The following is a 27,038-nucleotide window of genomic DNA, read 5'->3' as shown; positions in this document are numbered from 1 at the left end:
GGAGTTATTGCTGCATACAAGTAGAGTTACAGGGAAATTTCATGTCTGCAAAGTACTGGGAGCACATTAAAGTTACACCTTATTTTGCAGTAAGATTAACCTGCTCCTTAGTTATGCAACTGAGCACTGATGTTGTGTTGAGTTTTACCAATCATAAAACACAGTTACAAGAGGTGTGATTTATTGCTGAATTATGATTGTCTACGCCAGTACAAGCACTGTTTTCTCCCATTTGACATGGGAAGGGTTCTTTATACAAAGGCAGTTAAAGCAGCAAAACATCCTACTGCTCACAGCTCCTTCAGGTTTTAGACTGCCACTCACTGTGTCACAGCACGTGCTGTTCTCCTGGCATATGAATGCTTTCCATGTCAAACTTAATAGCCTACTAAAACGTGTAAAAAAGTGTTGTGCTCCAAATAAAAGTTATTAAATGGATTTTGACAGAAGAGGTTTCTTTTCCATTTAAAAAGTTTAGAGAGTTTTTTATACTATGCTTTAAAATAATCCTAAAATATCAGTTTTGCCAGGTCTGTGAAATATTTGGACTTGAATGAAACAGCGTGTGGCAATGCAAACACACTCAAAGCAGCAGCCCAATTCTACATGTAACTTCTGCACTGATAAACTCGGTTTATTTCAACCAATATCTATTTAGTTTGTCTAAATCTTGTGATTGAGAAGTCCCTAAAGAGAGAAACAGCACAACAGACCCTGTTGAGCAGGAGATTAATGTGAGTATCACATACAGCCACTAGGTGATAGTAAAGGCATGTTCACTGCAGGACTAGCAAACCAGGGACTTGGTCAGACTTCACACCAAACACTTCTGCCTGCTTATGCTTTTATTAAATCTTCTGGTATTGACTCGGAAATATCTGAGCACCTCATGACAGTAAAGTTAGTATATAGTTTATCAATTTGGCATTGTAGCAAATGATGAAGGAAGATGGATACAAGGAGGATGAATTTGCATCACCTCCCTTGCAGGGAGATGACAGGATTTCTAATTGTCACTGCTGTTGTGCAATTTATCCCGTAAGACCCACTCAAAGAAAGAAATAAGCCTAAAAGGATACTGAAAAAAGCATGCTTTTAACTGGAAAGGGCACAGTGGACTGGTTTTCAGCCCATTTTTGCAGGTGTCAAGAAGAAGTGGTTCGTCTGGTTCAAATTATGAATGCAGGCAGAATAGAATCAAGCACAGATACAGAGAAACTCACAGGCTCCATACTGTGCAGCAATCAAAATTGATTTACTGTGTTCCCTCAGAGGCAGTGGAGTACCAGCATCACGCTATTGCTTTTGAACCTATAGCAACAGACATCTCACTGTCTCACTATCTGGAGAGAAAGGTCGTCACCATCAATAGAACTGAATACATCAAAAAACAGTGCACGGCTTGTACAGTGTGAAGAATTGTACCTGTATACCACTGAAAATCTAGAGCTAAGAGAAACAACAGTAATGAATATTATTTACTTTGCCAATTCTACCTGTAAATTTAAGTCATAAAATAGTATCTCCACTTTGGTAGATGCCATACAAATAGAAAATAAAGATAATCTAATTTGGAACTTGGACTTTTGGACTGCTTGGAGGGTATACTAATGATGCCATCATATTTACACAATCCAGCAGTACAAAGGGAGTCCCCAACTCAAGTCTGCCCAGTACAAAGACATGTAGAATGATCAGACCTGACAGCAGAGCTGCACCAGATGGTAGTGTGCAACTCTCTCCAGTGTAAAGGAGCCAGACTCCTCGACTGCTAATATTCAGGATATTGAAGAAGGTAATTACACCATAGTTAGTAACATTATATTCTGTATGGGGTTGCAAGGCTGCACAGCTGCTACCTGTCTCAATCCCTCAACACATCTGATGAAATCACAGCAGAAAGCAGTCAGTTGGCTTTCTGAGTTCTCCAGGCAGAAAAAAACGTGACAGGACAATATGTTCCCCTGCCAGCAGCACTATCTGTGTCACTGTTAATATCAATCAGAGAGCAAAAGCACTGGAGTATCTCATCCTACCTCATGATATTGGAAGTATCTTCAGTGTAAGGCTGCAGAGAGTGAACATCCTCTAAAATGAGATGAGCATCCAAATGAGAGGAATGCAGATTCCATCTGCATTCCAGGAGAGACAAGTTAAATCAGGATTTAACCCCAGATGAAGTACAACAATCTCTAACAGTGAGCTGGTTTAGTGGCACATGTCTTTAGTTAAAAACTTCTGTAAGATCATCACGACCCTATCACTTGGAGGCCTTTTCTTTTTTGGACATTCATGAATGAGACTCAAATACAATGCATGCTCTGAAGATGAGGTAACTGAGGGCTGGTCCAATTATTTAAACACAGTTTCTAGAAATACTGCTCTCCATAATGTTCTTCTTCCAAACCCAGGTGACCACAATTTGTCTTCCCCTTTTAGTCTTCCTGTTTGAATCCTTGAAAAAATGTACAGCCTAAAAAGTCTGAAAGAGTCTGAAGAGTCATACCCGACTCTTGCATTCACAGTTCCAATGATATGATGGTATGCAGAAAGTACCACTAAAATCAGTGGAGCTGCTTGAAGTGCAAATCTCAACATAAATTGAGTAAAGGCAGCTCAAGCATCCTTTCATAAGGGACAGTATCTTCATAAGGTTGGCCTATCTACAAGAAAGGGCAACTGATGAAGTTCTTACCCCAGCTCTCTTCAGATCTTCAGAGTTTAGTGCAGAGCCATAAAAGAAAGTCATGTAGGGCTGAATAGCATTTGAACACAGCTTCCAGCTCCAGACTGAGAGACCTGTTCAATACAAACAACAGGGGAGAGAAAAAAGATCCATCAATCTCTCATAATTACATTCTCTGCAAGTCTCCATTTCTCAGAGAAGCTATTTGCCATAACTACTTGCTATTTAAAACAAGCTACAGGGATTTTGGCAGTTCACTTAAAGTGCCTAGTTTAGATTTTAATGAAAACAAGCTTTTATAAAACTTAACAGTCATGGAAATGTTTTCTGGATTTTTCCTGTCTCCTGCTATTGTCATTAATTTTTCATGAGTATCATTCTACAGCCATCCATGCAACTAATTTTACAGCTCACAGTTACTCCACAAGAGTCAGGAAATGACACTTCCTAGGGCTTGATTCTGCATTCTCTTTTCAACTGAAACTGCTGAACTTCAACTTTCTCTTCAATTCAAGTGTTATTTTCCTATTCAATTTATGCAAACTGTATTTTACCCAGGAACTTCTGTAACATTCTCTTCTACGTGAGCTGTACAATACATTATCAAGATACTCCTACATCAATCCCAGTAACGAAGCGTGTCCTGTGGGAAGGTATCCAATCTTGGCTTCAAGACAGGAGCTGGAAAATCCACCCATTCTCTGAGCAGTTTGTTTCAGTGATTAATCTTCTCTCTCTTGAAAACACACACACCTTGCTTGTGACTTGAGCTAGCTCAACTTTGAGCTCTGTTATTACCTTTTGTTATGCCTGCCTTTTCCAGATTAAAGAAGATTTTTGTACTAGTTGTGAAGCTACTTAGGCACTTTAATTGAACCCAACTCCCTCTCCTCTTCCTGTTATGCTAACCAGACTGCACTCTCCATCTCTTCCTCTAAAGCACTTGTCCCTGTCTTTGAACCATTCCTGTACCTCATTTTCATGCATCTTCAATTCAACAGCTCTCTCAAAATGTCATGGTATTTCAAAAGAGATGCCTATAATATTCTGCTCACCTCTTGCCCCACCTCCACTGTATTCCAAGGCAAATCCTGTTTGTGCTCCCAGCTGCCACCTCCCTCTGAAGCTTTCGCTTTCAGAAACACGTCTAATAGCTTCAGCCAGGCAGAAGAAGGGGTCTGACAGGACAGTTGAAATTTTGCTATTTTTGGCTCAGAAAAGCAGCTCCTCTTCCCTCCCTTTTACCAAGCATTTACCAAGGGGAAGTTACAAATTTTCTCCCCAGGATGAAAAAATCTAGCAGGAATGGAGCCAGCTGACAGTCATTTTGATTGCCAGACTTGGCAAGACTTGAAGTGGGGTCTATCTGGCAACACCAGCGTAACTGTGCAATGTGCAGGGAAACATATTTCCCTCTAATTGATCACAACAGCAAACATTTTATCATGAATATTCCAGCCTGAAAGCTTCAGTGCTACACTTAGGTCTGTAACTCCCATTAACCGGTTACACAGCATCGCTTTCCTTTTCCTTCACATCTCCTACATTTCCCTAAGTGCTCAGGGAATCAAAGCGAAATATCTCAGGAATCAGGATGCTCTCCCAGAAGAAGGATTTCTGTGCAAACATTTCCCTTGTCCTCAAGCAAAAAGTCTCGTAGGAATGTAGTGACACTCTCCAGAGTGATATTACCACAGCCAACAATATAGCTACAGGAGATGTAGCAAGATTTGTCACTTTAAAAGCAGTAGAATGGCTGCTGCAAAGCTGACACTGCATGAAACTACACACCTGCTTCTGGTATATTCATCTCAGCAATGCAGAAGACAGTTTGTGCCTTTGGTTTGATGGAAATTTCATTCATCGCAACTACGTACTTCAGGAGTTATTTTGGAAAGAACTGGAAGTGTTAGCAGCAGGGAATGGCAGGCATTCCAAACCCAGAGTCATAGAGGGAACTTTGTAAGACCTGGTTAAAGCTGTACCTGCCTGGTGCAGTGAGTGGCCAAAGCAAACAGAACTCCCCAGTGAAACCAAACCTACACTGAAAGGACAGCACCACCACAGGGCAGGCAAGAGCCAATCCTCATTACATCCCTCTATAGGAGGGAATATCGTGTTTTCTAACGACTTAGGCAAAAACTCTCATGTCAAAAGCTACAATCAAAATGTATTTCACACCAGTGCAACTAATGTAATTTGAACAACAGATGGCATACAGCTACAGTTTGTTCAAGAGAAGCTGAAGAGAGACCTAATTCATTCAGTTGCTCAAAGACCTGGAGAAAGACAGACAAGGCTAACGTGTGAGCTGGGAAATGTTGCAGAAATGTTGGAAATAACCAGATTCCAAAGGGAGAAAATAATTACGAGAAAAGGTGAAAACCCAGAGTGGCTCTGAGTTGAGCTGAGGCAATCAAACATTGTACCACAGAGCACCTCTACCCACACAAGTGAACTGCTCCCAAATACAGCTCATTTTTAGCTCAACTTTTAAATCAAGTACCCTTACCTGTAATCCAAAGTGAAGGAGGAAGAAAGCACCGAAGCCCATATCCATAGAGGATGATGTCTGGAAAGGAGATCTTGAATTCCTCTGCTGTATTTAGGAAACAGGCATCACAACCAGTGGAGGGAAGGACAAAATAGAAAAAAAAAAAGCAACAGAACGGCTATAAAATGACATTTGGCCTAGGTTTTTATTATGAAATAATCACTAAACCCAAATTTAAATGTATTCACAGTTCTGTGCAACTTAAACCTCTACTTCCTCAGTGAGTTAGACAGAATAAATGACTGTTAATAACAGGTTTTCATTAGCATTAGCTAGCACATTGAAACATGACATTATCTATCATGCAAATAGACTGGCGAGATTGGGTTTCACTTATTTATAGAGTGCTTATGCAAATCCTTCTGTTGACTTCTTCAGGAAAACAGTTTCCCCCTTCTCCTGTGGCCCACTAAACTCTTCCATACTCAGCAGAACAGAGAGCTCCTGTAGCTGTTTCTCACTGAACCCCTCCAGAAGGTGAACTTCTCACCCCCAAGGGAGCAGTTTCCATCAGCCAGGTTTGCTTACAACACCCAGTTACATTTTCCAGGCCAGCCCCACTGCCCTTGCATGAAACAGGCTTAGAGTGCTCAGAGTGTAACAGTGCAAACTGATAGGAATGGTCAAATCCGGCAGTAGAAAGCTGTGGGAACAAGCTTTTCCCACTGGCACCCCCTGGTCCAGTAATGGATGTCTGACAGTGCACAAGAGATTACAGGCCACATCCTCACCCTCACTCACTGGCGCATTGCCTGTGCGAGGCTGACAGCATCAATCATAAGCCACCCAAGGCATCTCCTCTACTGATGCAGGGGATATTTTGGAAGCAGAAACACAGCAAAGTAAACAAGTCCCACAGGTCAGCCCAGGTGAATACCTACCCTCACCCACAAGTGGAATGCTATTCATGGAAAGAACACTGTGTAAGCAGGGTTAACTGCCTGTTTACTGTTTAAAAACCCAACTCTTTCCCTTCTGAAGCTATTCCTGGATGTTTGTCAGATTTATAATGTCTTGGGATTAAACACAATATTGGATTGCTCTTGATGTGTAATTCTGCTTCTCAGGTTTACCTCTGCTGATTGAATTCAGTTTGGAGTCTCCTCAGCTTTTAGATTTTATTTATTTCCTTTTATGATTCCATTTTATTTTTCCAGTGCTATACACCAGCCCAAGCAAAGAACTGAGAACAATGCTCTGGCATATTAAATCAAAGGGGTTTACACATTAATAGCTCTTTTCCCCTGAGCACACTTTACAAAACATATGTATTCAGCTGCAGACTGGTGGAGGCTACAGTGTGCTTCCCTACTCACTCTGCTTATTTTATTCCCATCAAGTTGTTTACCAAAGGCTGGATTTTATAGGAGGGCTCCATTTCCATTTAGGTACCAAAAATAGATGGCTGGACTTCCAGAAGAGCTCTGGGTAGTGGGGGGTGAGCTTTGTTAAGAAGCCAGCATTCTCTAAGCAATAGCAACAGCTGGGCTTTGAATGGAATTCCCATCTTCTCTGCCAGATGTGAATTCGTTTTCTTAGTTCTGATCACGTAAAACATTCCCCCTGCATATACCCTGGAATATCACAGTTCCAATGTTCTGGTTTAACATGGCCTGTTACCTCTTCTTACGTATTCCAGTAACAGCCCCAGGTAAGACTTAGATTTACTGTATAGCTTCAGTTAATTCTCAATAGCTTTTGCTATGAGGTAGGATTCTGTTCTTCGCAAATACAGCTTTTCATAACTGTAACAACTTATACAGATTATTCAATGACAAAAAAAACTTGTAAACACCTACTGAAAGGGGGGGGTAGGGGGTGGAAAAGACAGAAAAGACCAGTATTGCTTGTAATGTGAGACACTGCGCTGGCCTCTTCTGTTACACCACCTCCCAGACACCAGAAGCTGTAACACAAGAACTAAAGCCCACCTCTACTCAGCAGCCAAAAGGAGAGCTGAGAATCAGCTCAATTTAATGTTCTGGCACCCAGAGATGCCGCAGCACAGGTGTTTCTTCATCTCCTGCCCACACAATCCAGGTGAGCTGAGGAGGATGTCAAGCTCTCCCTTGGCAATGATGGAGTGAAACTGCCTGTGACAGCTGTTGGAGGCAACATGCAGCGAAACAAGGGAACAGCTCTTCAGTCCTGCAAATTACATTGTGAGCAGGTATGGAAGTGACCTGGATATGTCATATGAACCATCCTGGTGATTTCTTTGGGAGCTATTAATACCATCTGAAAAATTCCACACTGCACACAAGGAGGGCCAGGGCCAAAAGATCACAGATCAAAGATCATAGGTGCTGGGTTCATTTTCAGCACACTTACCTTCATCCTTGTCCAGTCTGTTTGGACCATATTTTCACATGTTTTTCAAGTCTCATCTAGAACACTGAAAAACAACTTCAGCCACATTTTCCAGTAGTTGCAGTACACAGAATGAGTAGTTCTGGTTTCGAAAGGCTGCTTGACCGCATACATGTATATTTATCATTTCTGCTATGAACTCTGTCTTTAGTGTTTAAAAATCTGTGCGTATGAGATCTGTGTGCTTGTGCGCTTAAGAGGTTGTACGCAAATATGGATTGAAAAGGCAGCATTAGTGTTCTTGTGTGCATCAATCTACACACACACAGAGGTGCTGAGGTTTCTGTATGTATCTGTTTGTGCAGCTAAAAATATCTCCATTGGTAAGAATGATCTTGTATCGCCCCCTCCTCTTAAAGGAAGAAATACAGCAACATCCAAAAGCTGTTAATCAACTCGAAGATGCTGTTGTTGTCAGGGAAGAAGTACAGCGTGACCTTTCCACTGCTCTCTTCATTTCACTGGATTACCCTCTTTTCTCTAGTTTAATGAACTTTTTAATCAGAAGAGTTTTAAGCTAAATCGAGTTTCCAATGAGATGCCAGTAGCCAAGCTGGGATAACTGCGCTGTCATGGCCGCAGGTGGCAGCATTTCCTCGGAGTTAGGCTACTTTTGCACACCAATATGTAAAACCAGTTTGCTTCCCTGCAGCCCTGGACAAAGAGAAAACAAAGCACAGCAAGCCATCTGCCAGCAACTGCTCAGTAATAGCAACAGTTCATGTCGCACCACGCAGGTCCTGTCCCATCCACAGCTGGCGGGGTGGCAATGCAATCAGATGCCACCAGTTCACGCAGTAGCTTTCGCCTTTCTATTGAGACAGAATGTCATCAAAAGCTTTGGGTCTAGTCAAGAGTTTTGAAGTCTTTCATGAGCACTGCAGATGAATAATGCAATCAGACGCTTCTTCATGCAATCAGGACAGCTGAGTATGGAAGTAGTGATTTTGCCTGAATTGGGGAAAACATGTGCCCAGGAAAAAAAAACACAACGGAAAAAAAAAAAAACCCACCAGAAAAAGAATGGTGAAATAATAGCCAGCAAGTAATTAGCAGGAAGGCAAAGAATGTGTTATTGTAGCCTTTAAATACGGCAATATTGAATGTCAGCCCTCCCCCTTTCCTGCCTTGTTCAGCATCACAGTGGTCTGTGAGGGACCAGAATGGTGACGGTGGTCCTTACAGCCTGTGTTTTCATGGAGATTCTTGTAAGCCAGCTGCAGTCAGCCCATCTACGGCCCCAAGATACCTGAGCCCAGCACAGAAAGAATTTTAAGTTCCCAAAGGAAGAAGGGGTGAGAACAGCAGGTTCACTCCCCCAGGAACCAAGGACAGTAGCAGTAGCTCCCTCAGTCTGCAGATAGCACAGCTTCATTCACGAAGTGTTTACCTGGAGTGTGCGACAGGAATTCACCCAGAAGTCAAAAGGATGGGACACCAGTCAGCAATTCTGCTCCACAGCTAGTGCTTCCCTAACACCTTCCTTGCACCTAGTCCCTGCTCAAATCTCCCTGTGCTGCCACTTCTCCCACTTCCTCCCCTCCACTGCTGTAGGGAGGTTTTGACTGCAGATGGCAGCCTTTGCCCACTCGCGGTTGCTGAGCCGGGGCTGGCAGCAACTCCACTCACTAACTCCCAGTTCTCAGGCCAGCTGTCCCCAGAGCAGAAACAGGCCATTCACAAAGCACAGCCGCTCAGCAGGAGTGCAGAGCTGCGGAAAGAAAGTCAGTTATTAGCATGCAGTAGCACACTGCCCAGTCTTTACACTGATAGATACATCCTCAGAGTGCTTTATAAGCGTAAAGATGTCCACACTGCCTCCTGATGGGCAACAGCTTGATACTACCGATATTTACAAGCAGGAAAAGTGAATGAGAAAAATTAAGATCCCAAAGAAATTCAGTAGGATACCAGGAGCCCAACTGCATGATTTCCTGGCATGGAAATCTGTGCTTGAAGCTGATTCCCTTCTGCAGCCACACCACTGCAACATGGCAGCACAATGATCAGGCTCCAAGCGGAACATTCAGTGCCCATGGGACACATCATTTAGCTTAGTCTCCAATCAGTAGAATAAATGCTTTTCATCAGAGAGCATTACAGACCTCCTCAATTAGGCTCATGTTCTGGAGCTTCATTTGTTGCTCTAATAGTCAATTCTTCCAAAGGCTAATTATCTTCCCCTCAAAACAGACGTAATTTTTCCAAGTCTTGTGCTAGCTCCAGCTTCAACTGAAAGCTGAATCCTGACCTTCCAGCCAAATTTCACTGTACATTTTCCTGGAGCCATTAGAAGTCATCTTCCCTGTATTTGTGCTTGTACATTGTGATGGAGTCTCTGCTTTATTTCCTCTTTGATAGCCTAAATAGATCAAGCTCCCTACATCTTTCACTAGAAAGATGCTTCCCAGGCTCTGAATCATTTATATGGCTCTTTTATGAGCCCTTCCAATTTTTCAGCACCCTCTTTGATCCGCAGACACCAGACCCGAATCACTATCCCAGTGAATATCTGGTTAATGGGGGTGGATGGAGTGGTAAGCTTATTACATTAGACCTGCGAAAGGAAAGATCTGATTTTAAAGTGCACCAGTTTGACTGAGAGGAAAGAAGGGTATCAGAGGCACTGATTTGGGGAGACATTTCCTGAAAGGATTAAACTTCTGTCTGGATAATGAGAACATCCCCAGTCACATCAGACTGGATTAAAGAGAAAGATAAATTCTGCTGCTTCAGACCATAAACCAATAGCTGGTGAGGACTACAAATAAATGCCTCCTTTGGGTAGATTCTTCTGTAATTGTTCACTGTAGAGAGAGCTTCCATCTCCCACTGCAGCAGCTGGGCACCAGCAGACCCAGAACACTGGGATAAATGGGTCTAAGGAAAATTGCCCATCTTTCTATTATGTAGAGACACACATACAGATAGAAGAGGCAAAGGGTTTGCACTTAAAGATTGAACCCTTAAGTCATGTCTCTCTGCTTTCAAGCCTATCTAGGAAAGAAGGCTAAGAAATTAAAGTAAGAAGCATATCTTACTGTATTCTCCCAGGCTCCTTCCAAATGCAATCTCCATTTGGGACGGAAGTGAATGTATGGGCATGAATGCAACAGTCCTCCCTGCTTCATAAACAGTTCCCTCTTCTGCACTCTGAACCTTCCAGGTGCAAAATCAAACAGATTGGTCTGGAATTTAGAAGCAAATGAGCCAGGCTGCTTGCTCCAGACTCCCCATTTAATAAACATGCATCTAGATCTAATGGACAGTCTGTCACTTCCCTTTAACAGAAATCACCTGCTCCTCTAATAATCATTAACCACATTGACAGCACATAGGCAAGGCCTCTCATCTTAATGCCACCTGCAGCAAGAGCAAAACTATCTCTAGTATCTTTTCAGAAAAGCAATTTTCCTGCCTAAGATGAATGCACATATACCCCATATGACACAGAATCAAACATGCCCATGAAGAGAATAAATTGCATAGGAATTCTCTGTATTTATATAATGCCTGTCATTTATTAGTAAATCATTTCTCATTTTCTCATAATAAGGATAATAATCTCATGCTTCCTGTTGTGCTTTCCTCTGCTAGAGCTAGACCCCAAGCAGCTTTATGGGCCAGACATGCCTCCATCTACACCTGAGGTGCATCTACTTTCTAACTAGGAGCTTTCAGCTTATGCCAACACTGCTGAGACCTAGAAAGTTCTTGAAGTCCCCTTGTCAGCATTACCAGATGCCCACCCAAGCACCTGCTTGTCTCTTTGGCCTGGCTCTTGTTCTCCCTCCCCACACACTGATTCCAAACACAGCCCACCAAAGTTCTGCTTCCTACTGGCCTTCAAAAGCTTTCTTACCAACAGCATTCATTACTGAGGGATACTTGAGGTGAATGAAGAATTCTCTTAACAACCTTATGCAACCAGTTGGAATGTCTCAGTCATGCTGATTTGGAAGTCATGTTGTACCTTACAGGTGGAGAGGGCAAAAACCGTACGCTGGGAGAAAAGACCATATGCCAAAGGGACAGTGACAGTTTGACACCACAGCACTTCACGGCCCCAAGAGATACCTCTCAAAGCCTGGGATAAGCTGTAAAACGAGATGCACAGAAAAGTCTTACCCATATGCTAGTAGACAGAATATCTTAAGGAATCCCAACGTGTCCTTCAAGACACCTCTGTATGTAGCCGCATGACTCTCACAGGGTGGGAAGCACCTCAAGAGATCTTAGTCTTTCCAAAGCAGCCTGTTCCCAGTTCTGCTCCCCAGGCTGCTAACATGTGGCATGCAGCACAACCAAGAGCTCATCCCTGCCTGAAATGGGACATGTTCTCTTGCTCTCCTGTCTGTGCTGAAGCTCTTCTGCAATTCCTGTGCTGCAACTGTTTTCTGGTAACTGTGCACTAAAGCTTTGCAGTGAACTACTCTCAGCTAAAGCAGAAATCAACTGTCCTTCACAAACACTCCCTCTGTGGGGGAGCAGCCACACGCAAAGTACTCAAGAGAAAACAAGGACATAGCAGGACTGGATCTACTCCAAGGCAATCCCTAGATTTAACGAACCTCATGGGGCTACTGATCATCTGATGCATAAACTGGGAGTTAGGATGGAGGATGTAAATTATGCATCTTAGATGGTTGTACAGGGATAAATTGGGCCCTTGCTGTTTGTCCAGTCCTTATCTCCACAGTAAAAGAGCACATCAGTCATTTGCAGTGCTCTCTTCACAGCATGCCTGTGTGGGAGGGAAACTGCACATCCCATTTTCCAACCAGGGAGGTGAAACAAAAGGAGCAGTGTATTGTTTTCCTGTTTCTCCCCAAAGTCAAACAGGAGGTCTGCAGATAAGTTGAACTGAAACTCTTATCTCCTAAACTTAAGAGTTCCTCAGCTATCTGCCCTTTACTAGAAGGAGAAACGCTTCTGCAATCACACAGGCTGATGGCATCTCAACGCATCTTTTAGCCAAAGACTTCTCTGTGTTTCAGGGGGTTTCTGCTAGTTTCAGTCAGAGGCCTGATCCTTGCCCACTTCATTACTGTGGTGTTCACCGCAAGGCATCAAAATACACTAAGAGGTGTGATTACAGTTCACACCCCACTAAAGTTAATTCCAATGGTGGTGTGGCTGAAAATTTAACTCTGAGGTGTCCATGGAGTACCCTCTCTTCCCGTCACTCCTCACTACTGTCTAGCCTACATTTGGAGGCCAAATACCACCAGCTGTATTTCAAATACAAAAGTTCTAGAATATTCCCAGACTTCCCCCTAAACTGATGAAGAATCTCTTTCCTAGAACTAAAACTGAACTGCAAGAAGCTGGATATAGGTTAGTCAACCCAAAGCACATTAGACAAAGATTAACATGCCTAAATGATACATGTGTTCTAATTAGAGAACATAATCACCTCAGGCTTGATCATTATTGCTCCCTTTCTGTTTATCATTTCAGCTGCATTAAGGACCCTGGCAGTTCTTTCATCTAACTTTCAGATTCAAGGACACCAGGTTTTTAATCATTGAACACCTTAAACACTATTTTCTCAGGGATCTTTGAAGAATAATTATTACACCAGTATAAACTGTATACCTCTGAAGGTTGTTTTCAAATCCTCTCATCTCCAGCTGCTGCACTTATGTCAACAGATCCTTTTGGAAGTCACACTGGGAAAGGAGCTCAGAAAAAGAAAAAGTGGTTTGTCATTCTCCCTCTATTTTTTCATCCATTTTGTTCCAGTGGAAGATTTTCAGCTCTACTCCCGGCACTGTCAAAGCTGCAGCACTGTCAGAGCTAGGGGGTTTTTCAGTTGAGACAGCCCCCAAGGGCAGCATTGCCCCTGACAACTGCAACTATTTCCTCTGATTTAGCTTCAGGTTTCTTCTCACCCCTCTCTGCATACATCCGCATTTCCCCTCCACGAAGACAACCACCCATAAGAAAAAAAGAATTAAAACTACCACATTATTTGCCTTCCAAAGTCCTTTTCTCCAGTATTAGTGATATGCAGGGAGACATTGAGGAAGAGTTGGCATAACTTCTTGCACATTCACCAATACATGCATTTATTACGTGGTTGGCTTCATGTGATTCTGCAGAATGCATAAATCTGGCTCAGAATATAAAAATAGCCCACTATCAATCTTCCTGTAGTGGGAAATGTAGATTCATTGGTGCAAGCAGAGGGAGCACTGGCAAAACTTTACAGCTGCTTCCATAAAGCTGTCAGCAGTGAGGAAAAAAACAGGCTGGGTTTTAAGCTCAGGGAACAAAGACCACATTGGCAGCAAGTCTTACTGCAGGAATACTGATGAGATCCCACAGCCAGAGGTTTTTGGCTAAGATAAGGGAACATGGATGTAGACCTCTGAGCTCTGTACCAGCACAATTCCATCAAGATGTTAAAAGTAACTGCAACTCTTCCGAATGTATCTACATTGCATTTGCTCTGCAATTCTTTCAAAGAGTCCTTAGCATGGCTGCCTACCAGACACATATTCTGGACATAATTATTCAGAACTGTATAAAACAATGGGCTGATGTTGCACCTCTTGCTTCCCTCCATGAGGATCTTGCTGGCTATTTTCAGTAATAGACCACAAGCAATTGTATCTATTCTTCTGAACTGAAAGCCAGAACTCCAAACAGGGTTCTATGTGCCAGTTGCTTTCATGATTCACACCCTCTCTCGCCACTTGAATAAGCCACAGGTAGGGACTGGAGACCTGTATATACTAACAGTGAACTCTGTTTTGAGACCTCTGGTCTTACAGATGCTAAGCATAGCTACAGCCCACAAAGCTGGCTAGTTTTAAGAACAGAAACTAGAAATTAAGCTCCTATTTTGAGCCAAATGATCTTCTCGTGAGCAAAAAGTGATTCAAATTGTTCATGCTGTATTTTGTAGTTGGAGACACTAACTTTAGGACACTATTACCATAAGCATTTTTTCTTTGCCTTTTGATCACTGAGAATTGGTACCTTCGCACAGCAGAATGAGGAGTACATGGGCATTCCCAGGCTCCAACTCCCATCTCTTAACTGACAGTGAAGTGACAGAGAATGTGCAATAATTCAATACAAATATTATGAAAACCCACAAACATTACTGACCCAAACTGCATTTTTGATGCAGTTCACAGAAAACTGGATCCAAACCCCTTTGAAATTCCTCTGAAAGCCTTTCAGAATCTGTTTGAACACTGCTGGGTTGACCTGCTGTGGTTTCTCTGTAACGTGGCATGTATATTTTTGGTGCATGAATACCAATAATTCAGAATAAAAACAGCAACGTTATCTTTTGAGACTGTGCCCCAAACACATAAATCAGTAACAGACAGAAGGCTCTCTCCCCCAACTGGCAGCTTTTACTAAGACAAGTAACCAGGCTGAAGGACATTAGCTGTTTGTATCAAGAAAGTCAAGAGCCCCACAGTGCACTGCATACTACTCTTGGCTCCCCATCACACCTCTGGTCCTCTCCCAGTGTGGACAGGCTGCTACCCCACGCGTATCTGCCATTCCGGCCTCTTCTCTCTTGCTAGAGGTAACCATCTCTTCAGATGTATTATCAGGGCATTCGTTTTTCTGATCTGTTTCTGTCACGATGCTGACAGGTCAGACAGATCTACTATTAAAATAAACCAGCTCTTTTGTCCAAGAAGGGCTAAGGAACATTGCTGGAAGTGGCAGTTTTCCACAGAGGCAGTGGTATCCTTAACTGGTACAGTGCTCTGCAGCCTTAGGCAACCTCTGCACTAAATGGGGGCAGAAGAGGCTGTCCCACCCTGCCTCCAGGAAGGCAGTGCCTGTTTTATCAGTACCAGGGCTCAGTGATACTCAGTGGGATTTGCCCTGCACAAAGCTAGCACTTCATGCCTCCAGGACTGTAGCACCGTTCAAAAGGGGCCAACAACTTTGCAGCTGTGCAAAAGGGGAATGCATTTTTGAAGGACTTTAATGGTTGGAAAGCCCCAGCACTGATGGATCACCTGCAAGCTTCCTGAGAAGTAATCCTGCCAGCCCAGCCCATAAGGCAGATCAGTGACTCCCTGACTTCTTCTAATTTGGACTGCAGGTGATCTTTTGCATTCCAGCTTCTCTCCATACAGCAGTTGTACCACAGAGGTGGTAATAAAATCTGTAGCCAGTGGTTCATGCACATTTCAATATTCCTCTCCCACAACTGAGCCTGGTAAACGGAAAAACAAATTTAAATCAAGACATAAGCCAAGGCAGATGCTATCCGTATTGTTAACTGCTTGTCACAGGTAGAGATGTATTCTGTATCCTTTGGGAATGGCACTTGACATTTTTTCCTCACTGTAAAGCTGTAACTTTTATTGTCTCTGAGCAGGAGCTGAAAGTTACTCCACTTGGACGATACACGTGCACGAATGGAGTCTGGTGGCTCCAGTTTACTTCCTTGTACTCCTCCCTCCATTTCTCCCCAGCAACAAACGAATTCTCTGCCCTTATTTTTTTCCCATCTTCATTGTTGTAATTAAGGGGTTTAACTCAAACCCCGCTGGCTTCAGAAATATACGGACCAAGTGCTAACAACGGGGTTGGATCTCTTGTGAAACATGCATGACACCCTGAAGACAGCTTTTGGAGGCAAAGGTACAAATATTCATTTCCTACTGAGGCAGGTTGGAGGTGGTCCTGCAAGAATCAGAGATACCAATACGTATTTTTAGGTTTCTGTGGGGTTTTCTACATTTTCCAGCAACAATTTTGGACAGGAAGGAATCTGCATCCTATTGAAGACTGTTTCTGGTCCTCACTAAAGATATGATTTACTGGCTCAACCACAAAATAACCAATAGCTGAGAACAAGGCAACATCAGGCATAATCCTCAGTTACTTTCCTGTCAACCATATAAAGAGAACTCACTTTATATCACACCTTATTACATCACATGCAGGTGAACCCTCATCATTTTCCTTCATTGCTTTATGCATGCTGGACTCTGCCTTACGTAGCCAGCCCAGCCTGTGACAAATAGCTTGCTTTAAGCTTTGTCATGTGTCAGGGATGCAATTGAATTCCACCTGAAACTCATACGGCCAAACAGCCCCATGAGATGCTCTACTGAGCTTTAACATCTTCTCACAAGCAGTAGGGTGATTAGAATTGACAGCTATTAAAAACCAAGCAGCATGAGAGAGACAAGACCAAAAAAACCACCCTAAACTAGCTATGAAACACTCAAGTGTGTCCCACAGAAATTCAACTTCTATGTTAGCACTACAGAGGACTTCAGAGATGCAGGAACAAAAGTTGCAGTGCTGTTGGTATTTGTATTACTATTATGTCCCTCATTTTCTCTCCCCTCTGCTGCAGTTTTCAGAGCACAGTTTAGCACAAGCCCCCCCAGAAGCAGTCAGGATAAAGGCATGCTGTCAACTGCGTATTTGTGACTGGATAAATCAGTACCTTCAGGGCAGGAGAAAGAAGAAATATTTCACATCAAAATAGCTGACCCAAGATAGCTGCTTTAATGCAAAATCCCAGCAAGAAGCATGCTTTTACCCAGGTTTAAATAGTCAAGATAAACTGCAAGGTGAGTGGTACATGGCAAACTAGTGTTTTGACTGTACAGGCACTGTGCTTCATTTCTACTGCTATTTATTTGAACCTGGTCAAAGACAGCTTTACTTTCCCTTCACAGGAAATACACAGCCTGCCAAAGCAGCAAATGGCCTGAATTGCCTTTAGTGGGCCTGGGGTTCTATTAAAGAGACACAAATAAACATGTCTGAGGTGACGGTTGTAGTCTCAGCCCAGTTTCTCTCATCCCTACTCCCACTACATACACCATCATCACAACAGTTAACTGTCCCATTTCTGATCAACAGAATCCTTTGTTCAAACTGGTGAGCTGAAGCTACTGCAGAAGTCATCAGTCACCGCATCTCAGAGTGCTAACATCCCCTAATCACCAAACCATACCTAGTGGTTCCAAACCCCCATTCCCTAACCCACATCTCTGAAGGAGTTCCAAGTTCTCTGTCAAGCAATTCAGCTTGGTCTGCATTTCATTTTCTGTTGATCATTTCTGTTTTCACAGCATCAGGAATTAGAATTATTATGCACAAAAGGCCCCATTAAGATGATGCCATTTTCACTAATGAAAGAACTTCTAAATGGAGAACTTCTAAACTTCTAAATATAACTATTTGAATTCTGAACTTTGAAGTCCCCATAATCCAGGGGGAATGGCCTCTTGGAGTCACTTTCCATGGTTTATCAGCAATCCTGGTACCCTGGGGAGGTCCCAGCTAACTGGTGAAGGGTCTGGAACACAAGTTCTATGAGCTGAGGGAACTGGGGCTGTTCAGCTGGAGGAAAGGAAGCTGAGGGGATCTTAAAAGGTCTTTTCCAACCTAAATGATTCTATGATTCTTCGTGTAGTTGCCTAATTTGCTAGGTAAATACCAGGGTATTGACATTTTCCAAGGCACACATTTATAAATAGCATATTTAGAATGCACTAAACTTAATAGAATCCTCTTAGAAAACCTATTATACACTTTAATGTAATGTAAAGTTTTATTACTTTTTAGTAATGGCAGTGTTTGCTTTGCAGAATTAATTACCAGCTTCAACCTGAACCCAGCATTCCAGGCTTCTCCTCCAGCTTTGAGTCTGGGTCATTGGCATAATAAACAGAGATGAAGAGGGAGATTTGTTTGTGTTCTCTTGTATACTTGACAAAAAACATATTTCCTCATCAAATATTCTACTTTGAATTAGACTTTGAAAAAGAAAGGTAATAGAAATGACAGTTAAAAACAAAATACTGGAGTCTCTTTTTGCACAGGCTTAAGCATCTGAAGCTCATACAGGAATTCTGTCTGTATTTTGTATTAGGAAGAATGAAAGCCTTTGAAAGATGACTATGAGGACTTTTAATGCTATTACTACTGTTACTACGTCTCAGTGAGGTTCCCATTGTAGTAGGTCTTATGTGAACACTGGCCAAAGAGCCTCTCTGTGCTGTCTTGTAGTAAGACACCAGCAAGAAAGAAGATTACTCTGTTTTTTGTGAGTTCTACAATTGTCCAACAGGAACATTCCCTGAATGGGAAATGCATCCCAACAGAGATGTGGGAGCATGTATCTTAGAGCCTTTCAGCTGCATTACTCCATTTAGGAGAAAGCTCTGTTCTGTTAATACTCTTCAACAGCCAGGGAAATTGAGGAACATAGAATGATAGACTAGACAGGGTTGGAAAGGACCTTAAGGTCATCCAGTTCCAGCCCCCTGCCATGGGCAGGGCCATCTCACACTAGACCATACTGCCCAAGGCCTTGAACACTGCCAGGGATGGAGCATTTACCACTTCTTTGGGCACCCTGTGCCAGCGCCTCAGCACCCTCACAGTAAAGAACTTCTTTATATCTAACCTGAACTTCCCCTGTTTACATGTGTCATGAAAGCTCAACACAAAAACCATTTCATTTCACTCCTCCACACTGTTAACATGACTGTACTCACAGAATGTTAGTAATCCATTGTAACAGTATCTTTTCTTGATAAATATTTGGATAAGAAAAATCCACAATGTATCTCCTCAAACAGAACTTGGCAGAAACCTGCATCAAGACAGACTAAACACTAATCCCATAGAAGTTTGCCTTCTCCCTTGTTTTCACATGCACGCACACACAGCCTCAACTCTGTAAATTAAATCTACACATGGACATATGCAAAGCCCCACATTTTCACAGCAGCTCTGAATGCAGAATTCGGTGCCAAAGCTTTCCAGCCCTTCTGTGACTGCTCCGAAAGGAGCTGGTGTATGTTTGAGATCTGGCTGCAAGTGAGTCAAGTTATACATATGCTGCCATAATGACATGATCGAGGACATAATTACTACCAATTATTTTACATTTCCAAACTGAGCAATTGTTGCATTCTGTATTTTTTTAAAGCCTGCAGCCTCAAGAATAAAACCACTGCAGACCATTCTGTGCCTTCCTGGAACTAGATTCCAACCTCTTCCTGCTGAGCCCATAGATCATTAACATTGTTAATGTTCTCACTAAAACTGTTTGGAGAATGTGACAAGTCTAATTTGTTACTGACAAACCAGCTGGGAGTATGTTTAAAATGCATCAGTCTTGCTGTTGTACCCTTTGAATGGATGTGTGGTTCCTGTCAGGTAGACTTGCTATTTTGTTAAAGACTATCTGTTATTTCATCAATCTTTTTAGCTGGTTCCAGAAGGGAAAAGCCTCCATTTTGCTTACTTTCATTTCTGCTTTTAGATTAAGAAAAACTGTCTTTAAAACACAATGATCACAGCCCAGGGAGGGAGAGAAACAGCTTTTCAAGGCAAAGCCTGGGAGCCCAGAGGTTCTCAATTCCTCAACTAGAGCTATTTTTAATTATGTTTCATAGCTAGTTACCACCAAGTTAAGATAATTACATCTACCTTTCCACCTTTAGTTTACACATATATCTCAATGTACTGAACTTCAGCAGTGACAAGAACAAAGGAGTATTTTAACAGCCTAAATATCAAATCTGGCATCAGCCTCCCTTCACCCAGGAAGTACTTTACAGAAGGAAACAGCCCATGTCCCATTCTGTCAATTCACCCACCTCTGTGGCTTTCAGAAGTGCATTTGACCGCTTTACTTTATTCACCTTCCCAGAACAGGCCAGGGTGGATATATCAGTCTTGAAAATGCAAGAGATTTTCAATACTGCTGTCTACTTCTGATAATGAAAATGTGCTAAATCTTTCCAGCTTCTTAGGAGTTCAGCACCATGTGGGATCAGTCCTAGAGGAACTGGACCTTCCCTTTTCCTCTGTCTTTAAAGCACTGGAAAATAAGTAGCCTTCATACTCTTAATTTCCAGCAAAGAATGTCAGTTCTGGGCTGATGCATTTGCCTGAACCAACACTGGGACATGTTAAGGTCCCCTCTTCCCCTCCACCACTTCCCTTGCTTCTTCTGCATAATGGCAATGGATCTGTTCACACAAATGTAGCTTTTGTTTTAAGCAATAAAGTTTATATAGGAAGTGGATCCTAAATTAATCTCCATGGTTAATTTGGGACTTCTTACCTTTTAAATATTGCTAGAATCATAAGGATACCAAGAGCTGATCAGAGAAGATTCATGTCTCCTTTGGTGTAGCAGTATTTATGCTAGTGCACATCCTGATAATTACTCAGTGAGAGTTCCAGACTGCCAGAAATACCTTGGGAACTCCCCTATGGGTGATCCTGTGGAGGAAAAGGAGAAAGTGAATATTAAACATACTGTAGTCAGTATTTTTTTATCATAGCAGCACTGCTCCAGAGCCTGAGCCAATTTGTGATTTAGCAAGGCTGAGTCTTTCCATCTCAGCTGTAACAATCGGTGCCTATTGCTGCCTAACTCAAAAAAAATCAAACCTGCTCTCATATTACAGCATAGAAGATGCATTTTTCATTTCATGCAGTGAAGGAGACCACAGCTCCAGAGATTTAGCTGGCCTCAAAGCTCATTTGGATCTAAAAGCCCTATGAGAAACCCATAATGAGAAAGATCTGATAGTTTAATGCATTCCTGCAAAGAAGGGTAATTTGCTAGGAAATGGATAGGATAATACTATTCCTGAGATCAACTGGAGGTTGGTGTGTTAAATTTCAGCTGTGTTGGTACAGAGGGATTCAATTAGGAATGGGTGATGCAGTTCAGAGACATTCACAGACTCTGCGACACCTCTAGGGACACTCAGGTGAATTCTTAATCAAAACCTTAACATTCAGTTATTTTTCAGTCTTGATTCCTGCTTCCGGTCAGGATGATTCAGTTCAGTGTTGCATCTCAGTAATATGTGGATATGTACTCAAAGCAAACCTCCAAATGTATTTATTACTGCAAGATTCAAAGGCCTTGAATAATATCCTATAGTACTGTACATGGTACGAAACACAGTACTTCAACCATAGAACGTAGAATCTAAATAGACAAGACAGGAAACCAATGTTGTCAGGTGGAGAATGAAGTGAGCAACCACCAGCTTCTCATTAATGCAGAAAACTCAGCATCACCTCAGATAAGCAAATAACCAGAGCTGGAGAACCAGGAGGAGATGACTCCTGGGTGCACATTCACCCAAGCAAGTATCAGTAATTCCACAGATTTGGAATAATGACCTCAGCTGCTACCTCATATTTCATATATGGAGAAGTGCCAAGCAATTTTAAGGTGAGACTGACTAGGAAATGAGATACAATAGGAAGAAGAGAACTATCATTTCCTTCTAAGGATGCTACTGCAGATTTATAGGAAAATAAATCTGGAAAGACCAGAACTAGTGAATTAAAGGGAAAATGCTAAAATATATCATGCTGATCACTTTGGATCAAATAAGAAAACAGTATAGAACAAATCCACTACATGAAGCTGGTGAGATGGGTAGAGTGAACTTCAGAAACATTTGCAAAGCCAGAGGTGGGGCTAATGCATCTTTAGGATTAATGTAGTCATAATGTAACACTGCAAAGAGAGCTGGTCATAAATTGCTGCAAGGGCAGGAGATGACTGTGGGGAGCCTGTGTGGACTTACTGAATAATAGTATCATAGCATCTGCTATACAATATGGTTTGAACTTTGCAAAGCCCCACTGTAGTGACAGCCTCACTTGTCACTTGAGCTGAGGCACAGGTGACAGATCTGCAGCAGAGCTCAAAACCAGGCCTATTTATTACTATTCTTTTTCCCAAGAGAAGTCTCTAAGCCAGATGTTCTCACTGAGACAGTGTTTCAGCACATAGATCAGCTTCTACTTAAAAAAAATAACAGCAGAACCTAGTAAAGGTTCCTATAAAAGCACGAAAATGTTCAAAATGAACTGTGGCAGCTCCAGTTAGCTTCCAGCATGAAGTGATTTACAAAGCAATGGAGAAACACTACACTGGAAGGGACCAACTGGGCCATCAAGCCTAAACATTCATGATCTGACAATAACAGCAGTGATACCACCTATTAACCAGCACACCTGAAGATGATTCTCCCTCTCCCCGGTAATATCCAAGACTGTTCTGAGAAAACAGAGTAAGACAGAGGTTGCTGCTTGTCTTCTACTTGAAATGTGCAAGTGAATTCAGCATGTATTTAAATGAACTCTGACCAAGGTACCCTGCCAGTGGCTAAGCTCATCTGTATGTTTGGCGGGGAGGGTTTGGGTGCTGATCAGCTGGGAATCTCTCAGAAGTCTTTTGGTAAAGGAAAGTTCTCCCAGATCTCTTGGGCAATGCAAGATCAATCCAGCGCTGCCATCAGCATTATTACTAAAAGGTAGAATGAAGTTGCCTTTGCAAATTGGAAATGTAGCAGTTATGCTGAGAGTCTGATTTGGACCAGGATATTATTGTACTTTGTAAAAAGAGAAAAAAAAGTCGTTTTCCTTCCCTAATCATTCTGCCTTAGCTTCTATTGAGTACATGTAAGGAATGGCAGCTTTAGGAGGATGGCAGAAACAGACACAAATTCACAACAGCAGTATTTGTTTCCTCCTTTCACAAGATATGTAAGCGCTTGGCCACTCAGCTGGTCATTCAGGCTGCTTATCGCAGGTATTCAGGCACTCCAACTGCCCCTGATGTGAGGCTTAGGCACGTCAATAAATTTCAGGATCAAGACTTGTTCCCACTTCAAATGACTTGTTTTTCCTGACAGATGTATTGCACAGATACACATAACAAAGCATCATATAATTACCCAGACACCAGGACTTCTGTAGGGCTTGCACTCAAGTCATTGTGCTTCAGTTCTTTAAGAGAAGTGATCACCTATTTAGTTCTTTCCTGAACTGTCACACACAGATTCATCAAGAACTTGAGAACAAAGTGTTTTGATCATTGGAAAAAAAAAGAAAATACAAGCAAAGCAAAGACAGTTGCAATGACATCTTTGATGTTTTATAGATAAGAGTCTCTCATGAATAACAGTCATTTCTCGTGCCATCTCTTCTCCAGCTTTGGGAGTTTTCATTAACTGAGATTAACACTAACTGGAAAATAATTAAACTGGCTTAGGGAGTGCAGCCTTCCCATCATCACTAATAGTAATTAATCAGCATCAGCAACAGGTTTTAATAGCATTAAAATTCTGATTCACTATATTCCTCAGCCCCACACCATCCAGTTCTATTCTTAGCTTCACTGAGTGCAAGACACAGTATTCCTTTAGACAATACCAAGAGGACAAATAGAAGAACTAAAGTTAACCCTCATTTTCACCAGCTGTGTACAGAAATGCCATTTTTTCCTATGTAATTACTCCCCATCATTCACCACTGATGTGTGAATCTAAATTCCTCATTCAGGTTTCCTGTTCAGCTCCAGGAAAAGAAGCTTCTATGAAGAAACCAAATACAGAGAGAAAAAAAAAAATCAAAGCTGGCACAACCCCATCTCTCCTTTTGGTTGTTGCTGTTTACTCACTGGCAACAGGCTCAGCCTAAACTTGGTTAAATCACATCAGAAATAGAGCAGGGCTTTTCTAACGTTATTTTCATTTAACTTCAATGAAACTGAGTCTTACGTCCTGAAAATAAAAAGAAAGAAAAATCAATAGTCCTGCTGGCACTAATACATACATGGCTTGCAGAGATGGAACAAGCATCTGCTCAATTTTTCTTCATTCTTTCTGATCACAGAAGATAAGTGATGCAACACCTGCTTTTGTTCTGCCTAAATGAAGCATCATTCTCTTCCACACCACTCCACTCCTACTTAAGAGAACAGGCAATTTCTTGTCAGCAGCCAGGACAAAGCTGCAGTCCTTGGGTTACTGAAAAATGAGTGGAAAGTGGAAGTAATCCTAAAGATCTTCTGTTCCAAAGCTTTATGTTGAAATATACAGGAATATTTTATAGATAGAGCAGTAAAAAGACATCATATTTTGAAACAGAGTAAGAAAGAAGCTTAGAAGCAAGCACTGGTCAAGCTTCTGGGATAGCCGAAGTGGATATTGCATTGTTTACTTCAGTTAGGAGCTCTCATTTCCATTTGTAAGATCCAAAGGCCTGATTCTCACCATCACTGCACCATTAGTGACCACTGGTGTTCAAATAGGAGTAATTTCACAGCTGCCCAAAAGAGCTGGACCCATATAGGATCGAGAAGCCCTACAATGCTGACAACTGTGGCTATTAAGGATTCTATGTGTTTTCTTCAGCCACATTAATTATTTTAGACAAGTTCCCTGCTTTTTGCCTTTTCTTGAAGAGACTCTCAATGCACTAAGTTACATTTCTGCCCTTCAGACGAGAGCTCATTTCACCAGCAGAACTACTAGCCATTTGAAAACCCCCAAACCCAATATGGTTATTCTGACCATACCTTCATCAGATTTACTACTTCAAGACTTGTGATGCAATGCAGAGACAAAAGCAACCACCGTTTCTGTCAGTGATGCTTGCAGGAAAGATTTGTATTCAGATTTGAAGCAAACCCATCAGTGAGACAGAAGCAGGACAGGAATTGACCAGATCCTTTGCAATCGAAGCAAATAGGAGCCCCACAGGTTTCAGTGCGCCCAAACCACTGTAACTATAGCAAACCTAAACTAACCAAAGTTGTCTACTGGGAAAAGACCAGTCTATCTACATTCCCCCTCAATGAGATTGACACAGTTTTGTTCTATTGAACAATTTACTAGTAAATGCTGATGGAGAGAAGAAGACTCCAGCTTCATCACTTACTCTGGGATTTCTCTGTGTCTAGGTACTCTACATGCAAAGAAAGGAGACACATTTCCCCCTGTGGCAGTCAATGATTTCAGAATTTCATCAGAAGGGGACAGGTTTAATTCTGCATCTCTTCATGTCTATGGGGTTCTTTCAGTTAACTGTAAGGTTCCACAGTAAGCTCAGTATTACGCAGTCTTTGTTAGAGATGAACTAACCATTTCCTTATCACCAGGAACCACATTTTACTAGTGCAACATCCATTCCAAAGAATACATGCACCTGAGACCATGCAAAAGCATCTTGGCACATGATGGAAGCCTGCAAGCCCTGTGTAATGGAGTTCTACAACTTGAAGATGCATGGAAAAAAATTCCAGGTACTTCCTAAGCCTCTGAATGCAACACCTAATCCAAATAATCCAAAAGCAATCTTGCTGGCAATCTAATTGTGTTTTCTAAGCAGAAGACTGCAGTAACAGCTTGTTTACATATAATTAGATCCCTTCATATGTTTGTATTGTGCTTATTTCTGAAGCCTTACAAAATTAAAGGGTCTCCTGTAATATTTGACTTGGCTTTTCACTCTAACCTAAGGGATTACACATTAGTTTACACATAATAGCCCAGACCAATGAGAAAGTGCAGTTGTCCCTTGAGAACCAGCAACAAGAACAGGCAGGAGGAACTGAGGAAACTGCACTGATTTTTAAATTGCTTTTTATTTGGATTTGTTTTTCTTCGGGAGCTCTTACTGTCTCCATCAGCTTCTCCCTTGTAAATGCAATTCAGTGGGGAAAACAAGGGAAGAGACTACATTCGAGACAATTTTGGAAGCTACCACAACTTTTTCACTGGGTATTGTATATTTACATGTGTATACTGAAGTGTTTTAACAGACAGATTTCAGAGTATGCATCCCACACAGGTATTATTCATAGCTCTCACTGGAAACACTTCATTTGCCTCCTACATTCAAAAAGGGTTTCCACAGGACTACACTGAAATGGAAGACTGGAAACTTCTTGTGACTGAAGAGCACACCCTTACCTCTGCAAAGAAACAGAATTCTTGTGCAGACAACACCTAATGTCACATTCATTCCAAAAAGCCAGTGTTGACTGATTTTTCCTCCTTAGTCTTGCGACAGATGACCAATTCCAACTTCCCACACTTTGCTGTTGTCGAAGTTCTTTACCTGGAAGCATTATTGCCTAGGGGCGAATTGAACTAAGAATTTAACAACACAGGATTTTGCCAAGCTACATGTCGTGGTTGAAACCAAACCACAAACCTCGTTTGCTCACTTCCCCCCCTTCTTGCCCTCCCCCTACTCCTGGAGGGACGGAGAGGAGAATCGAAAAGAATGCAACTCCCACGGGTTGAGATAAGAACAGCCCAGTAACTAAGGTATAACACAGATCACTACTGCTACCACCAGTAATAATAATGATAAAGGAAATAACAAGAGGAAAGAATACAACACCTCAACACCAGCCGACTAGTAACTCTCCCCACTCCCTCCAGCCGAGCACCGACCGATACCTCCTCCAACCCTGCAGTCCCTCGCCCTTCTGGGTAACTCCCCGTTACATCCGAGGCATGCCGTGCTGTGGTATGGATACCTCTTTGGTCAGTATGGGTCAGGTGTCCTGTCTCCGCTTCCTCCCGGCCTCCCCTCCTCCCTGGCAGAGCATGAGGCTCAGAAAGTCCTTGGCCA

At 42.2% G+C, this 27,038-nt stretch overlaps 1 protein-coding gene across 6 annotated transcripts in view; it reads right to left on the bottom strand.

Moving 5' to 3' along the window:
- KCNU1 (potassium calcium-activated channel subfamily U member 1) overlaps window positions 1–27,038 on the bottom strand; it is a 48,117-nt gene that overhangs the window by 4,586 nt on the left and 16,493 nt on the right. For 2 of the 6 annotated variants that reach the window (XM_065659300.1, XM_065659296.1), the window contains exons 2-6: window positions 20,701–20,861; window positions 15,608–15,807; window positions 7,572–9,321; window positions 5,199–5,285; window positions 2,696–2,799 (exon numbers count right to left, since the gene is read on the bottom strand). In XM_065659300.1, the coding sequence (XP_065515372.1) occupies window positions 2,696–2,749 (54 nt within the window). In that variant the 5' untranslated portion in view covers window positions 2,750–2,799; window positions 5,199–5,285; window positions 7,572–9,321; window positions 15,608–15,807; window positions 20,701–20,861. Of the gene's footprint in view, window positions 1–2,036; window positions 2,133–2,695; window positions 2,800–5,198; window positions 5,286–7,571; window positions 9,322–13,208; window positions 13,493–15,607; window positions 15,808–20,700; window positions 20,862–27,038 lie in introns of those variants that run through there. The other 4 variants (XR_010608138.1, XM_065659298.1, XM_065659299.1 and 1 more) reach the window with 4 other exon arrangements.

The sequence above is a fragment of the Lathamus discolor genome, chromosome 22 (genome assembly GCF_037157495.1).
Source record: "Lathamus discolor isolate bLatDis1 chromosome 22, bLatDis1.hap1, whole genome shotgun sequence".
Lineage (NCBI taxonomy): Eukaryota > Metazoa > Chordata > Aves > Psittaciformes > Psittacidae > Lathamus > Lathamus discolor.
This window is presented reverse-complemented; position numbering and strand designations above follow the sequence as displayed.